Source organism: Hyposmocoma kahamanoa, unplaced genomic scaffold (genome assembly GCF_003589595.1).
Source record: "Hyposmocoma kahamanoa isolate Upper Pololo Valley unplaced genomic scaffold, ASM358959v1 78, whole genome shotgun sequence".
Lineage (NCBI taxonomy): Eukaryota > Metazoa > Arthropoda > Insecta > Lepidoptera > Cosmopterigidae > Hyposmocoma > Hyposmocoma kahamanoa.
Genome location: NW_020653945.1, coordinates 5,790,887 through 5,809,496, shown reverse-complemented (window position 1 = coordinate 5,809,496; position 18,610 = coordinate 5,790,887). Strand labels below are relative to the sequence as shown.

Genomic DNA, 18,610 nt, shown 5'->3' with positions numbered 1-18,610 from the left:
TGAATGATGAGAAGCATTATCAAAATGACTAACACGCATCTTGTGATTTATAATAATTTCTATATTCTACAAATTTTACGTTTTCAGATAGTTCGTAATAATCTTTAGGACATTTCATCGGACACCATAAGTGATATAAAGGTGCTAATCAGTGGAAAATTGAAGTGAAATTTATGAAATGTGAATTAACATAATACGAAAGGAGATCGTACACAATGTGTGAGTATGGATTATATACTAAAAAAAAAACACTGTGCAACATCACGTGTGTGCATGCTTTAACATGTTTTAGAATTATTATAGAATGTTTTAATATAATAACTCGATCCATTAGTGAATAGCTTTACAATATTACTGGACGTGAAATACAATTTGCAAAAAAATTTACTAACTCCCACCAAAACTCTTGTTTCTTGGTTATTCATCAATAGCGTGATCATCGATTCTTACGTAAACCACCACAAATATATGAGTAATCATAGAACATGTCTTGATGCCTTTATATATGTAAATTGTCAACAGTGAATAATAATAGTAAGACAACACTAAGGGGTATTTCATCGACACGAATTTCATCGCAGTCACCGAGAACGGATGTTTAACTTTCGTGGCAAAATACACTCTATTTATTTAGCTTTTACGTTTGAACTTAAATGAGTGTCCCGGACACGCTGGTAAGTCTGGCTTGAATATGGTCTACGCGGCGGCCCGCGCGACGACCGCGCGTGTGTGTTATTCAGAGGAATTAAAATGTTGTTGCCTAGTAAATAGAATTCAGATTTGCCATTAATGTACACGAAAGCGTGGTGACTGGGCGGTTGCCAAAACTTTCTCCTGGTGTAACTGGGCGCTAATGGTGTCAAACTAGGGAATTCCGTGTACTATGAGTACCAGAGCAACGGAATTCACTCTGGGGCACTTTCCAGAACATCCAGACCAGAACCAGCTTAAAAAAAGGTCATTCCCCAAAAATGTCCTACCGGGAATCGATGTCGGGACCTCCCTCCGGATGAGGACGACGCCGATTGTATAAACCGTTAGGCCAGCGCGGTCGTCAATTATATAGGATATTTGTGCGGAGAAACCGTCTTCCCTGTTGGAATTAGGATGTTTTTTTAATTTCCATGGTTTCTCGCAGCACCCTGGGTAAAAAATTGACTTCTTTTGCAGGATCTGGGGTTTGTCGAACTTAATTGAATGTCGAATAAACTCCGCAGTCTGCGAATATATCATTTCATAAACCCACATAATTGTGTTATAACAGTATATGTATATCGAGTTCTTACATTTTCGCGATTGTTTTCAATAAAACTTGGCAAATAGATCTTCTAATATTTTCACAAAGTTTTGAGTAAAATAAAAATTGTATTATTTCAGATTTAAATCACGTATATTTGCCAGCCGTGACCATAGGACCAGGAAAGAGTCCAAAGGTTGGTTTTTTAATTAAAAAAAAAAAAAACTTTACCCGATTTATTTCAATGTGTAGCAATTACGAAAACCTAAGAAGTCGATATGTAAAGGATATTTTCGGTTCAACCAAGATTTAACAATATATAATTTTGAATCTCAATCATTGTTTAACAATACTTTAGAGCATATAGGACTGGAGGCGTCATCGATAGGCAATCCCCTCTGTCAAGGTACAAGCACAAAACAACTATCGCACAATAGACAATACTTTCAAATCGATGTTCTTTCATCTCCGTTATCGAATTCACCGCGTCAAGTACTCCACGAAACATGTCGTCTTGCGCTATACAAACATGCAAAAAAATCCCTGCTGCATCCAGTCTAGCCAAGGGTGGATTTACATTCCGTACAATTTTTTACATTAATTGCTAATTTTCTGTTTTATGAAATTTTTTCACAATTGATTGATTCAATTTATCGATTACATAAATAATAAAATAAATATTTGAAAACATTCGAACATTTGACATAAGCATGCCTATGAAGTTCCCTATTTACTAACAGGCAACTATAGACAAAAAAGCAGTACTTCATGGACTGTTTTTTCGTCATAGAGAAGCGACGCGATCTTTTAGCTCCTATTTTTATCGACAGATTATCTAACAAAGTTTATTCAAATTGATTTGTCGGTCGTATTGTATAATAAACGAGTCCTGTACCCCACCTACGGTGGGGTCGGGCTCGGCCTGCGGCGCGTGGTCGGTTTCAGTTTACGAGGTGTGCTCAGCTCTTCCGTGGCACAGCAGTTAGTACTATGAGCGCTTGATGAGGAGGTTGGTTCCCGATTTGGGCCAATTTAAGAAACGAACATTTCTAAGTTGGTTTTGGTCTGAGTATTCTGGGTTATCGTTGTTTTGGTATTTATACTACAGGAAATTCGGCAGTAGTTTGGCATTTTTTCCCACTAAGTACTGGAAAATGAAATCTAACAGAGAGACGGTTGAGATACAACAATGCCTTGGAAGTATGCCTTACATTTTTACATGTGTGAGATCTTGTACTCGTAATCCATTACGCCTCCGTAAATTACCTCCATGCGATGGCGTGCAGACGCTTCGGGCTTCGCCCTCCTCGGACCTCGGCCTATGGCCTCTGCACTTACAACTTTGTTTCAAAAAAATTTAGATAGATCTTTAGTGGCGCCCATATTTAAAAATAGCGAAAATATATTTCTTAGAAATCTTTTCGTGCCAATTTTCAGTCCGAGCAAGGCAAGTTTTTACGACAGCTATTTACATAAAAAATTACGGCTATATCGAAAAACGGCGAAAACAAAATTTTTACCCCAAATTACGATTGAAGACAAGCCATTTTCAGTCGAATTAGAAGACATTTTTATCTATCGCCAAAAAAGCTTGTATGGCAGCCATAGCGAAAAATGGCGAAAAGTAAATTTTGACCGCTAATTATTATTAAACACTCATAGAGACCCCGACATGTCCATTTTCAATCGAATTAGAGCAAATTTTTATCTGCCGCTAAAAGAGTTTGTATGGTAGCCATATTGAAAAAAGGCGAAAAATAAATTTTGACCGCAAATTATTATCAAAAACCTATAAAGACCTCCAAATACCGATTTTCAGTTGAATTAGAGCTAATTTTTATAAACGCTTCTTTGGCGGCCATGTTCAAAAATGACGAAAAACCAATTTCGATCACAAATTATTATCAAGCACTCATAGAGACCCCCATATGCCAATTTTCAAAGGGATCTGAGCAATTTTTTTTCTGCCGTCACCCAACGCTTCTATGATGGCCGTATTTGAAAATGGCGAAAAACTAATTTTGAGCACAAATTATTATTCGGCACTTCTAGAGGTCTTCCTTTGCCACATGCCAATTTTCAGCCGAATCAGAGAAAATCTTCTTCGGCAGCTATTTTTAACGAAAAAAAAAACACTTATATGGCAGCCATATTAAAAAATGTAGACTTTTGTTCACAGTTGTTTGTAGACACAATTCAATTTTGCATTTGAGTGCACCTGTTTGCTTGTAGTACTACATCGACTCATAAGAAAGTACAGGAAGTGCAATTCGGTCAATGTATTTTAGATTCTTTTTGGTCAAGCGAAATTGTTGCACGTGATTGAGTACGAATAACAGTAGAGATGTAAAAGTGTAAGCTTAGACGCTTTTGAGTATGAACATAGAGTTGCATATGTATTCGGTTTTGTGATTTGATAGGTACGGTTTTTTTGTTAAGGATTTAGTGCTTATTGCATGTACTTTTGTTATTTGTGTTTAAATCATAAAGCAATAACTACTACTAAGTACTTAAGAGTGGTTACAATCGCGCGTCCTTAAAACGCGCAATTGCATCGCTACACTTGCGATTTATACTTATAGGCGATTGCATCGATGAAAACGTGCGATTGCGATTCTATCGCTTATAAATGACAAGTGTAACGATGCAATCGCACGTTTGTATCGCTGTTTAAAGTCCCGCGTAAGGGTAGACAATTAGTTATTGCATCGCGTTGGCATCGCGCCGTGTGTAACCGCCTCTAAGAAAGATAATTATATTACCCAGTTTTTAGTAGCAGTAGAGTTACTTGTGAAACAGTTGTGTTGTCTTGAGTCCTATGTATTGGAGTGAAAAGGACGACGCAAAGCCGAAATCAACCGATCGTCTTTTTCTAAAGCCCGATATGTAACGTACACATAAGGTCTAGGAATCAAGCACATTATCGCCAGTTACTGAAAACAGGGTTTTGAATAAAACAAAAATTAACACCACGATATTGTTAGTCAATTTCATAATTTAAATAGTAAGTAACTAAACAAATAATTTAATAAATTTATAAAGATATTTTTATTTAACTTAATTTTTTTTTTAAATAAGAAAATAAAAAATACTATGATCCCTAGACACTTTTGTTGTGTATCTAATCCAAACTCAGAGTGTAGTGTGCGGAAAGAATATTGAAATGATATATTACTGTAAGAGAGAATTTAAGATTATCATGTCTACGTACCATGACCAAGTTCTTAAAAAAAAACCTTTAAAAACGATTTTCACATTGCCCCATCCACGGCGCACGCGCTCTGTGCAGCAGCAAAACGCTGTAATAACACTTGCGTCGGTACGCTTTCCAGTAATTAGCTATGTACGCGTTAAGTGCCTACCTTTAGATCAAGATTGGTATGCCCTATAAATTTTAACTGCAGTCTATGTACCGATTATGAAAAAACGAATAAAGATGATGAACTCTAATTCATATGCAATAACGTATCGAGTTCTCATAGCAGGATTTCGCGATGACTACACATTGGAGATGAAACATCGTGACTATGGGAGCTGCACAGTAGGTGCTCTCACTTAGGTATCCACTATTTGTACTAAGTGGTATACAAATAGTGGATACCTAAGTGATATCTAAGTGAGGGTACCGACCCACTATGGGGAGATTGAGTAATTTTCATGTCATAAGTCTATAATCGTGATTTTTTTTGGATATTCTTCAATATATGTACTTTTAATTAATATACATTTTGTAGGTATTAACATATTTTTAATAACTTAACTTTTTAAACCTTTTTTAAACTGAATATTTTTAATAACTGGACTTAATAAAAAAGAAAGCAAAAGCAATTACAAAGTTCATACTACAAAATTGAATACTATGTGTTAGATAAAAATGTGTGGAAAGACGATATGGGTCTAGATTCTGCTCAAATTTGATTCAAAGTGTATTCAGTAGCATATAAGTTTATTTGAAAAGAGCATTCGCTAGAGATCTTTCTTCTCATGAAAGGCAGCATAGTGAACGAACAGTAGCTTATAAAATGACATTTTCAAGTGTAATTTATTTTACCTATGCTATAAATGATTCTTTGACATTGAATAGCTATAAAAAATATCTGAAGAAAAAAAAAATGTATATAAACTAACATCAATCTTTAAAGCAAATAAACTATGTTTACTTACAAATAATAAAATTAAACATGTTTGTATTAATAATTATAACAAATTAGTGGAGTAATTTCACAAAAAATAATTGAATATCAATTCAATAAAAAATAAAAAATTTATTATCTTAAAGTAATTGTAATTAAACAATTTAATTAAATTAAAAGCTTAAAGTATTTTAAAATTCACCTAGGAGCTCCAAAGCTTCATCTAGAAGCTCTATAGATTTCTTATAAGGTTTTCTAAGACTAGTTATGTAAGGGTCCGAAGTGTACAAAAGTGTGTGTAAGATGTCTTCATTAGTGGCTACTCTAGAGCATTTTCTAGCATGATGAAGTCTGAAACGTTTATAATCTTTTTGTTCCTTGACTCTTCAGCATCTTCCGAGAGTAGTCCAATCGGTAACACAGAATAATGCCGAATTACACTTTCCCCGTGAATTAAGACTATGCACAGAGGATGGCATATAATACCACTTATATTTGTTAATATATAGTTGCGCTGTCTCGAGTGCGTATTGTCCAAATTTCGTGACTTCAATAACTTTTCCGCTTGGCATAACTTGAAGTATAACATAAAATCGTCGTATCAATCCCTCATCCACACCAGTAATTTCTGATGTACAAACATAATTTTGAAAAAATCTCCTAGCTGTATTCCATCATTAGTATTTCCACTTACTTGCTTAGGTTTATCTATATTTAAACTAAGTTCTTCTCGAAACTTCCTTTGCACATAACTTTTCTTTTGTTTTTTCAAGTCTTTGTTCTCTGTTGTTGTAGCAGACCATTTCTCAAAGTTCAGATTGTAAGATATATGTAAAATTAGTTCTATGAATCTGATCCAACAATGTAAAGTGAAAAGGCCATATTAATAGGAACTTTCGTCAATAGGTTTCTTTTGTACATTTTCTAAATTATTCATCTCTGTAGGTCTTGCGCCACAAATGGTACATACAGCGCCTGATCAAGTCTCTGACAAAACATGAACCACTTTTCCATCAACCATTGTTAAAAATAATGTATGCGTGATTTCAACACCTTCACCATATTTGTTAATTACGGTCGGAGTAAGAGTGGCTATTTGAGCATTAATTTCAGCAGCTACACTTGTAGTCTTCTCGGGTGTCTCTTTAGAAAATTCGATTAAAATCGGGCGACAAAATGTCACTGATGATGGAACCGGATTTTCCCACACAGTTTCATTAGTATTAATATCAACAAGTTTCAGGGGCACTATTGAAGATATAAATAAATTTGCATCGGAAACTTATTCAGTCTCTTCAGGCAGGACTTGCTTGTACTCGCTTTGTCCGCTTGATCCATCACAGCCCCATTTCGAATATAACATTAAGTGGGTTAAACCAACTATGTGAACGCCATTGATTTTCAGGATTCTTGCTGTAGTGTGATCCAAAAGATCTTGCAGTTTTATTTTTGCCATGATGTTATTGATTTCTATGCTAGATTCTGGTGGATAGGTTCGTTTAGCTTCCTGAATTGATTTGTAAGATGGAAACAAGAAGCAATTCTTTGAGATTAAACAATTTCTCATGATTTCATATTGTGACTTGTTCAGATCCAACTCTATAAAAATGCTGAGAGCTTCATCCTTAGAGTAAGCCTGGATCATTTAAAAGATTGTAGCGTATTTCATTTTTTTTTCTACCGGCAGTACCCGTAAACTGTCAACAATGAATGCTTCGTCTGTTTCACCATTAGATTGCAGACCCTGAAGGTAGGAATTTAGTATAAAATCAAGAGCACAATTTTCAAGTAATTCCTTATTTTTCCGTTTTTTGTTCTCTCTGAACTGTCCAGCCCAGCAGTGGGCGTCGTATGGCTAAATGATGAACTGTCTACGTAGGTTTTAGGAGATCGTCCTCGCTTTTCTGTCGATGAAGAAGGTTCAGATTCGCAAGTAGAGTCTTCAAGATTCACGGTGAATATATCATCCAACCACGCACTATTTTGGCTTAAGAATTGTTCTTTTTTCTACCAGATTTGGTGAAGCGTTGACGAAATTGAGAAATTAGATTTTTTTGAATACTTGCAATAATCTTTGCAATGTTTGGCTATATTCATTATAATTATCGCGTATATAATTTGTGGTAGAAACAACATAATTCATATCACTTTCAATTAACACGAGACATAAGTCGCGTCTAGTGCAGGAAAATTCACTCATGGCAGAAAAGTGATTAGGTACACTTTCAGTAACAACAATAATAAGTGAAGAAGTATATTTTTTGTTATAAAAATGCGCTATTTATACATAATATTGATGTGAAGCGCGCGTGTGAAACGGTTTGATAAAAGCTATCTACCACCATGTGCGGTTTTCGATAATTTTATCATAGTAAATTTTATACATGAACAAAAGTACGGTGAGAAATTCTATATATGTTACCTACCTATGTTACATTGTATACAATATAACATAAAAGCCATATCAACTAATAAAAATTACTCTTCGTTAGCATAGTAAGAACAAAATTTCCTAAGTTCACGTTTTAATAGATTGACATATGTTACGCAAGGACACCGCAAGTTTTTTTTTTCTTCTAATATAAATTAGTTAGTTTTCCTATGAAACAATAGAGCATAGAGCATCGGCAAATTTCGGCAACAGTCAAAACTCTAATTGAATATTAAAGATAAGCAAAATTAGCATATCACGAGACGTACATAGCTGATGGGTATATTTACGAGAGCAGATTATATACATGTACTTCAGAAAAAAGTACATATTTTCAGCATTCCAAAATGGTATAACACTTATATTATTACTATTGCTATGTCACTGTAAATTCATATTGAACAAATCACAAATTTTAAATTATTTTAAACATTTTTTTATTCCGCATATTTGGCTGCTCTATGATATGTAATAGTATCATACAGAAGTTTAAATGATATATATTTGTATAGATTATTCTTTTAGCTTTAATTTGAGGTACAATACATGTATCTCCAGACTACAATACATGGATCTAGCAGACTTTTGAGAAAACCATTTATGGCATGGCTCTCTTAGGCGGTTTCCCATAGTGCGACCCTGCGACATCGGTTGGTTAGAAAAACCAAATATACGCGATTTAGATAAGAAAAAAAAACATTAAAAAACCGTTCTGTTTAGAATATAATAGAATAGAAACCATTTGTTACATAACGCCACAACACAATAATAAATAAGAAATAAGAAATTTTAAAAAAGATAAAATAAATTAAAACAAAAATAAAATAGAATAACAAAAAATAAATAAATAAAATGAATTAAAAATGAAATCTTAGTACATATATGTTTATAGATTTTATTTACATATATTGAATTTCAAATAAAAACGTACATACCACTGTTCTAATTTTCATGTCTTCAGTAACAATAAACGCAATTCCTTAGCAGAAATAGATTTTCTAGGTAACGCTCGAGAAAACAATACAAGACATTGAGTAGCTATTTATAACATATTATTAAATTATACTTATTTCGACCGCCAAGCAGTAATGTGAACATTACTGTGTTCCTGTTTAGAAGGGTGCCGGTGAAATTACAGATACGTGGGACTCAATTTACGTCTCAGGGTGACGATGCTCTTCTGCCACATATATTATTTTTTTTTTTTTTTTTTTTTTTTTTTTTTTATATATATTAACATACAGCACGCGTGCAGTATACGTGTACGCACCCTTATACTGTATACCCTCCTAATTTTAGTTGAACTACTTAATAATTATAAACTGCTGGCATTTGAAATCCATTAGTAGATAACATGAGTGCAATGAAATGTCATCGTGTAATATATAAATGTAAATGTAGTCTTTAAAGCCAAGTAACGTTCGGAGTCAGATGTAAAATTTTTAAACCCATTCTACTCCTATGTGAATAAAGACAAAGAAGTAGTTCTGCTCTCCGTATCATAACTAATACATCATAAATCGAAATATTTTCATAGATGGCGCTACGGCTAAGAAGTCATTGAAAAACCAAATACAAAGACACGACAACAAGCACATAGAAAAATTCGTGCGGTCCGCTGGTTCGTTCCGTGGCTTAGTTGGTATAGCGCCAGGCACGGTATGCTAGAAGACGTCGGTTCGAATTTTTGTATTAATAATTATAACAAACTAGTGGAGTAATTTCCGATAAAAAAAATTGAATATCAATTCAATAAAAAATTAATACATCATAATCGACATTTTTGGCAAAATATCTCGCATAATATGAACACATTTTTAATCAGCGAGACATCTACAACCCCCTATAAGCGGTTTTTTGTATCATATTTATATTGGGTTTTATTATTAAACAAAATCAATAACACATTTTTCAAAGAAAAAAATCATTAGGTGCCAATATCTCGAAAACTACCAAAACTTGCGCATTTTTAACGCAAATGCGTTAAAAATGCGCAAGTGCGTTAGTACATGATTTTCTTCCAGCGATAAAGATGGTAAGGAATTATTCACAAGTACTTTGTTCTTGACTCGCAGCCTCGAATGATCCTAACTTTGAAAACAAACATTTTTTAATATGGTTTTATTTTGTGTACTGAGTTTTAATAGCATGTTATACTTTAGATAAGAGGAAATTGCTCGCTGTAAACTCATTATTGTAGCCTTCAGGGCAAAACAAACCAGATAGATAGGTTTACTTTGGAACCAATTACTTACGTACCTTAAGAACACACTTAAGTGAGCGCGTTCCATAAAAACAAAACGAAATTTTGTAGACACGATCTAGAACTTGACATTTATGACGTGTTTCGTTTTGTCAGATTTGTCTTGAATTACGGCAACTTTATTTTTTGGTCCTTTTCTCTCATTTTTGTAAACAGCCATATTTATTTACTAATACTGTGGTTCCCGAATTTTGTCAAAAAAAAAAGAAACAAAATACAAAATTCGAAAAACAAACTAATTTTGTGCAAAAATATAAAGAAACAAAAAACAGAACAGGTCCAAAAATTAAGTTGGCGTAGTGCTCATTGGAGTTATCGTTATTTGCAAAAAAATTACTTGGGCTCAAAGCTCAACGTCACCGAATTTTACACACACACGTTTCTAGATTGTTTTTCCTTCTATAATCTTCTTATCGTATCGATGGCATACATTGTAATGCTTAACATTGTGGTGAAAAGATTTGCCAGTCGACGTAAGGTACTCGCCGATGGTTGCCATACGTACAGGAAAGGAATGGTACGTAATGCTTACATTACTGCTTGGCAGCAGAAATAGGTAAGGTGGCAGTACTTCCCTGGACGAACACTTTCGGGAGCTCTACTGCTTCTATATGTAAAGGCCCTGACATCTCGATACAAACTTTTCCTTTAGAAATGCGTCTAAAACACTCATCAAACGAGGATTAAAAAGAAACGCATGTTTGTCGGTACAATGTGATTGCGATCGTATCGTGTACGTTTCTTTTGACTTCTTGTCACATTGTTCTGAGCTTTCCCATGGACGACAGATTGCGACAGTCTTCACTTTGCGATATAAATTTCTCTTTAGTGTGTTATGCAAGAAAATTTTAATTAATTTGAACTTTTATTTACCAAATTACTATAATAAAGACTTTTTGTACTAGTATTATACGATTATGATAAGAGCAAATAGGCAATTCTCGCATATTCGACGAGTAAACGCCTACACTTCTCCCGGAGCGCAGGGTTTTTACACTATTAATTTAATTGTCTTACAGGTTGTAAACATAATTTAAAAAAAAGGTGGACGTTACAGTATGTTAGTATAACCTTTGTCAAATGCAGTAAGGGCTTACGTATCGATATTTTTATACCAGCATCGCTGATTGGGATCTTGATTATGGAATATGATTATAAAATATAAATGAAATACAGAACAATTCTGAACTTGAGATAATCTTGTTAAAACTACCACAAACAACTATAAACACGACAGGTATTTGACGTCATTTTTAAACATCGAACGACCACTTCAGTTCTATAATTAATAGCACGTGAGATGGCCCGCTCTATGCAACGTGAGTGTACCGGGAGATTATGGGAATATGTATTGTCTCCGTACAAGTCCCGCTGCTACGTTTGTATGGAGTTACTATACTTGTCTTATTATACGATGCGAGGATATTGTAATAGTTACTTTGCGACACAATATCATTACTAAGGTTTCTAACAGACTGACTTCATGTTTGCAGGTAATGCGCGAAGTCGTAAATAGTAATCAACTTCACGCATTAACTGCATGAAGTCGACCTCGACTGCATGAAGTTGATTACGACTTTACGCATTAACTGCAAACATGCAGTCAATCTGTTAGCAGCCTTAGGTACTCATTATAATGACAGGAATAAAATAATTATCGTTTAATAATAATCATTTATTTAAGAATAGTACATGTACAAGCTAATTGATCTACAGCAATTCAAAAATTATTAGGATTGTACATACAATTTGTGAATTTCGATGGAAATCGTCATAACCTATTCTAAGTTCAGGACTTGTATTAATAGGATTATGATGGATCTCCATTGTCTCATAACGTAAAATTGGGGTCGTGTAATAATATGCCGTAAAGATTGTGGATAATGTTAAATAAAAATTACGTAAGTTGTTAGTGTCTTTTAATAATGACTTAGCTGCTTAATTAATTAAAAAAAAACTCGGACATCTTAATGGTCGGTATCTTCCATTAGTTATTTTTTATTGCACTGCTTGCCATTTTTATATTTGCGAGTGGGTGGGCAGGTACGTTTTGGTTTTATGAGTTCATGACATCACTTTAAGTTCGGTCTAACTAAATGTTTATACTGCAGATTATTTAAGTCAAACTAAATTTTTGCAGGAATTATCATCTAATCTGCAGGATCATTACGTAAATAAGAGGCAAGTTGAGACTATTGGCATAATATTATTTATTCATTACAAAACAGACGTGTACATTGTAGAATTTACTTGAAATCATCGAGTAGGTACATAATCAGAAATAGAGACGAAATAAGGGATATCTATCCCTGGCAACTTATCAGGCAAATGGGCCTTATATCACTTTTAAATATTAACTCTCGTTTGCGCTGAAATCACAAATTAGAAAGCTGAAATACTACAGCGCTAACAACTGACGTGTGTGTACGTCTCCGTGTATTCCAAAAATATTCTGTATTTATTGTAATAATGATAATATCTCTAACAATGGGGGGCTATTCTATCGGGTGGTGTGGGAAAAACATCTAATTACAAAGCAAACGAAATCACATTTCGTCGGTTATTAAATATGTAATTTTTCAATTTTCGTCCACTATAGCAAAGCTCAAGTTAAACTGGTCGTTTGAAGTGAAAAAATTGACGACACTCGTCAATTTTTTCCATTTCGGGCTGGCCAATCGGAGCGCAGTTGTCATCGTAATGATTTGGCAGAATAGATTTCAAACAAATTAAATGACATTTCGTCTAGATGCTTCAAATACAATTTAATGTAGTGTACGTAAAACATATTTCTTTTCATTTACGCTTCAATGATGGCTTAAAGCCAATAAATTACAAGAATAATAAATCTTCAACAGGTAAAATCAGATAATGTTATTCCCGATCCGACACAGCTGTAATCGTTTACCAAATCGTTAACACCGTTCAGACAGACGGTTCATATCATCATGACACTGTTATGACCACACACGCTTTATTTTTGTAACTGTCCCAATTTTCGGACTAAAACAACCCACTGTGTGTATAGGTTTACACTACCTGCCTCCTACGCTGAACTGAAATTTATATTTTTTTAAATTAAGCATAATGCCAATAATATCTAGGCAAGTACCAAGCGTGACAAGAGGCTTATAGCTGACTCTGAATTAGTTGAAGTGAAGCTGCAGCTTCAGAACCTTGAACACCGCCGTGAAGTTGCCTGCTTATCGGTGTTGTACAGGATATATCCATAGATATAGAAATATCACGGACAGTGTGCAAGGGAATTGCACGATTTAATTCCACCTTTTTCTTTCCATCATCCAGGGACCAAACGTGTAGACTGGGGTTCAACCCCTGTGTTGTGGATATTCCAAGGACTCGCACAAAGCGTTTCGCTTCCACATTTGTATGGCGAACGGCTATGGAGTAGAATTTCCCTGCCTGCAGACTTGCTCCCTGAACGCTATAACATGGACGTTTTCAAGGCAAGAGTGAATAGGCATTATTGAGGTGTGCATGCTACATTATCGACCTAATCGTCACTTTCCGTCAGGTGAAATGGGAGGTCATGTGCGCACTTATTTTTTAACATAAAAAAGTACGTTTACGTGCTTCTTTCTTTTACCTTCTATTTCCCTTTAAATTGGACGTAGTTAAACAAAAAGTGTCCAATGCACAAATAATAATAATAACAAAATACATATATATAATACCTTTAGCAGGCGAAATCAAACAGATATGGCACCAAGAAACCATTAAGATAGTTCCCATTATAATTTCGTCAACTGGTATCATACCGAAAACCCTTCATACCGCCTTAAAACTGATAGATCTGCACCCTAAAACCTACATACCTCTACAAAAGTCAATTTTACTAGACACATGCTCGATAGTCCGCCGATTCTTAAATGCACCTGATTCAAAAAAACTCACAAAAAGTCACCATTCACTCACATCCCATTACAATACCACAACCGAGCCAGAGTAATTCCAAATATCCGAGCTTCGACCTCGACAGTACAGGAAAAAATAATAAAAATAACGTACATACTCGACATAGCCCCGCACTAGGGAAACCCTGTGTCGCGGGTGCCATGGACACACACATAGACAACCACAAATTACACCCAAACTCACGAGAGAATTAAATGTCGACCATACAAATATTTCGTCCAGCCCGGGAATCGAACCTGGGACATCTGCGTGGCAGTCCGGCATGGTAACCGTTCGGCCACAGAGGTAGTCAACATCTAGTCCCTTTCGAGATATGGCAGTTAGAAGTATAAAAATGACACTCTTGTTTTATTTTCAAAACTTATAATGTCATGTAACTCCAGAGATATTTATTTATGTTTATATGTTGGATTTTTTTGCAGATCTAAGAGGTTAGACTTTAGGAACCGTTTGGTATGGACAACAGCACATCAGACTACACATTTTTGTTCGAAAATAGCCTCCAGTGCAACGGAACAAGATACGTCATTGTGTAGCTTGGTGTGCTGTTGACTATACAAATAACTTGTTTTTTGATAATTTTGTGGATTTAATCCCTTTTGCTTAACTACGGCCAATTACAATTCTCACATAAATACACACGATGCATAACGTAAATAAGACTGTATACCAATAAACTATTAATAAACAAATAGAAATAATGGGGGCGTCCAGAATCGTGGGAGGCATTCAGAAAACACTACGTTTGCGTAACAACGGCCTGTTTCGTGGCCCTCGCTTATGTAAGCGTAGCCTATTGTTACCATGGGTAATATATAGTGCAATCAAACCATTAGTGTTCACGTTTTGGTAGTGCAATCTTATTTGGCCGCATTAAACGTTTTAGCCTCGTTTGAATAGGCGTCAGTTACGTCTTGAGTGTCGTTGGCAAAACTAAATACATACCATCACGTCTGTCTCCCAGTGGGGTAGATCAGATCATGAGTCTCCACTTCCCGTCAAATATTTCAGCCCTAGCCACATCGATACCCGTTTAGGGAGTCACCACACATATGGACACGGAATCGCATTACAGCGTAAGAGAACGGGTGCCTGTCGTGCGCGTGTCGGGTCTGGAGCACGGCGGGTGTAATTCCGTGTATTTATATGGACGATAATAAACACGCGCGGACGCGGGATTTATGTCTATGTGATAAGAGCGAAAAATTGTACATTTCGAGTCAGGAATAAACAGAGATAAATCTGAATTGGGTATAAGGAGCCTTTAAAGTTACCTCTTCTCATGACGTATCTATTCATTTTCGCTCTATAAATTTAAACAATTTATTTGTCACACAAAAATTCGAAAAAATTCAAAATAAAAACAAGACACAAAATTTTTGGTTATGCTACGCCTTATTATTAAGTACTACAACACTGTGTACAACTGTGCGTCAAAAACCCTTATCTCGGTATACGCTGTGCAAAGTTGATTACAAATATCTGTAAATGTAATATAAGAAACATGTTCAACTAGACTAAATCAATTATTTACTTATTATGCCTACGCATGTTTACTTAACCGCAGGCGTACGACTGCACCAGACTACCAGACGCTCTAAGCAATATTTCTCTTTTTTTTTAAATTTCAACGCAAATAAACTTCCATGCAAGCGGTCGAAACTACACTACTACTACTACGGTCGGAGCAATGGTGAAACTAATGTACAATAATAAACCCAACTTGCTTATTACCAAAATAAATGCAATAGTATGTGTGTGCGAATTTATAACTAAAAGAAATTATAACGTTACCAAATAATTTATTTCAAAATAGACGTAGCGAAAGTAGACAAAAATGATTACAAAGGGATGGAAGGGAGAGAGGGAAGGGAGATTTTTTAGATAAATGTTGACATTTTTTTTGTTTTTCGTGCGCCTGATGGTAATGGACTCGCCTCTCCATAACAGTTGCAGTGCCACTCAGAGCTTTAAATCGCAAAGATCTGAGGTGCACTGCCTCTGCGGCCATCACCCTGACACATAAGTTGAAAAGTCTCATGTGCCTGTCTCACCGCCACTCTTACCCTTCAAAACCGGAACGCAGTAATGCTTACATTACTGCTTGGTGGCAGAAATAGGTAAGGTGGCAGTACTTCTCTGGATGAACTCTTTTACAAGGAGCTCTACTGTTATATGAAATTAGTGCTTTATGTGTGTAATACTTAACCATGTTAATACTATTTAATAGTTTGATATTATTTTGACTGGTTATTTCTTGTGCATATAGAATGACAATGTTATTCATATATTTAAATTAGTTTTAAGTAAAATTTTGCATGGCTAATCAGGTAAAATGTGTCTTCTATTTATTATACTATGTTCCATCTTTCGTTCACCGTGTATTAAGCAAATAAAATTCGTTTTCATTGAATCTACGACAAATTATCTGACAAGAGTTGTTGGGTGTTTACCCTATAATTGTTGTCTTTTAATCGTTGCCGCTTCATTTCTTTTTTAGACATTTCCGCCGGTCGATATTATTGCATCTGCCTTACCAATTTAATACCAATAATACAATCCTTTTCATATACAGGGGGCAACAAAAAACATATCAAGTTCTTGGTTATAATAATGATAACAGGTCGTCCTAATAAATTTCCGATTGACAGCGAATATTTAGAAACCTAAGCCAAGCTTATTCTTGTTGGTGGATTTAACAGTTTTTTTATTGTTTGATGTCATTTACGATCGCTACTATACTCCGTATAACGTAACGTGACGGACGAACAAATCGTGTGTCTGATGGTAAGCTACAAGCCTATCCATAACAGTGGCAGTGCCACTTACAGCTTTAAATCGCAACGATCTGAAGGGCACTGCCACTGCGCCCGTCACCCTGTGACATAAGTTGACAAGTCCCATGTGCCTGTAATTTCACCAGCATCCTTCCCCTTCAAACCCGGAACACAGTAATGCTGACATTACTGCTTGGCGGCAGAAATAGGTAAGGTGGCAGTACAAATTATTAATAGGGTTTTCCCCACGAATAATGGCGACGTGGCGCCCCTGTAGAAATGTGATAAATAAGTTGACTACGCCAATAATTCGTCATTTTGATACGTGACGCGCGGTTAACATAACACGGTTGGCTCAAGTATTAGGTATTCCGACATATATTCCATGTTTTATTTATTTATTTATATTATACATTATATTTATACCAGCGGTGTTACAAAAACATTTACCTTTATAATATATCATACCATACCTACATAATAGTGCACGAATAAATTAAAAATATTCAAATCATCCACGTAACATTTTGTTGGTAGGTCAATGCGTAACATTTTAAAAATTACTGTCAAACATTTTATCTATACACGTATCATGAACCCTCTATGATGTGTTCAAAAACCGCAAATTACGACCAGTTATAAAGATAAACTGTTTTGTTAGAACAAATTTCTTATCTGTGAAAATGTTATTATTGCTTCATAATAACAAATTTCGAACATCTCTGAAAAAAAAATTTGTTTCGACCTCAATTCTAATATCCGTCGAGATGAAGTTTTATTCAAAATGAAATGCCAATAGCAAACAATTTTGACAAATTTCACACGTTACTTGATATCGAACGATATGATAGTCGACGTCTTCTACCATACCGTGCCAGACGCTGTACCAACTACGCAACGAAACGAACCACCGGACCTCACGAATTTTTGTATGTGCCGTGTCTTTGTATTTGGTTTTTCAACGACTATTTACACTTTTTACCTTAGTTGGTATAGCGTCTGCCACGGTACGCTAGAAATCATCGGTTCGAATCCGGCCGGATCGAAGTATTTTTTTCTGAGTATTCGATCTATTAATAATTACACCCAATTTCACGAGAGAAATAAATCTAGGCCACACAAATATTTCTCCCGGCCCGGGAATCGAACCGTTCGGCCACTGAGGCAGTTACACACTTTCAAACTCTCGCGTTGCATTGTACTAACATTTCAAATGTAATATTTATTTAATAAGTATTTGCACACCTACCCGACGTTAGCGTCAGGATAATAGGTAGGTGTGCAATAAGGGTGTAACGTTAACTTCGGGATAATAGGTAAGTGTGCAAGTACCTACCTATTAAATTGTTTAATCGCGTTTATTCCGTTTTGAAATGTTAATATACCGCCAAACCGCTGCTAGTACAAGTTCCATCCTTCGGGACAGCAAAAGGAATATAATTAACCATACTGCCTGATCTAGATTTTCGTAAACTTCCGAAAAAAGCAGAAATACTTATCCACTGTTCGGCCATTTTGTCTGAAGTCCAAACCTCTGGTAATTTTTGGTCAGTCCTCGAAAGGATGAGTAGATTGATTGTGTATTTAAGCCGTCTCTCGCCACAAACTTTTTCTGTCTGACATAACTTTATGGTGTCAAATTGTGAAAATGAACTGTAACAATGTTTCTTAGTGTAAATAACTCCATAAGTTATTTATCAACGCTTTGTAGACTTCAATGATTGTATGTTAATGAGAGGTAACGTAAATATATGACGTAAATACGTTTAAACATAATGTATAAACAGTAGAACGCTGTGACAAATTTACGTCGTCCTTGTCGAACTGTCACTT

The 18,610-nt window shown here is 35.2% G+C and overlaps 1 protein-coding gene across 3 annotated transcripts in view; it reads left to right on the top strand.

The window, feature by feature from the left end:
• Positions 1-200: 200 nt before the first annotated feature.
• Positions 201-18,610, top strand: part of LOC113233328 (proline-rich protein 36) — a 138,092-nt gene continuing 119,682 nt past the window's right edge. For all 3 annotated transcript variants that reach the window (XM_026468423.1, XM_026468424.1, XM_026468422.1), the window contains exon 1: positions 201-219. In XM_026468423.1, the coding sequence (XP_026324208.1) occupies positions 216-219 (4 nt within the window). In that variant the 5' untranslated portion in view covers positions 201-215. The remainder of the gene's footprint in view (positions 220-18,610) is intronic.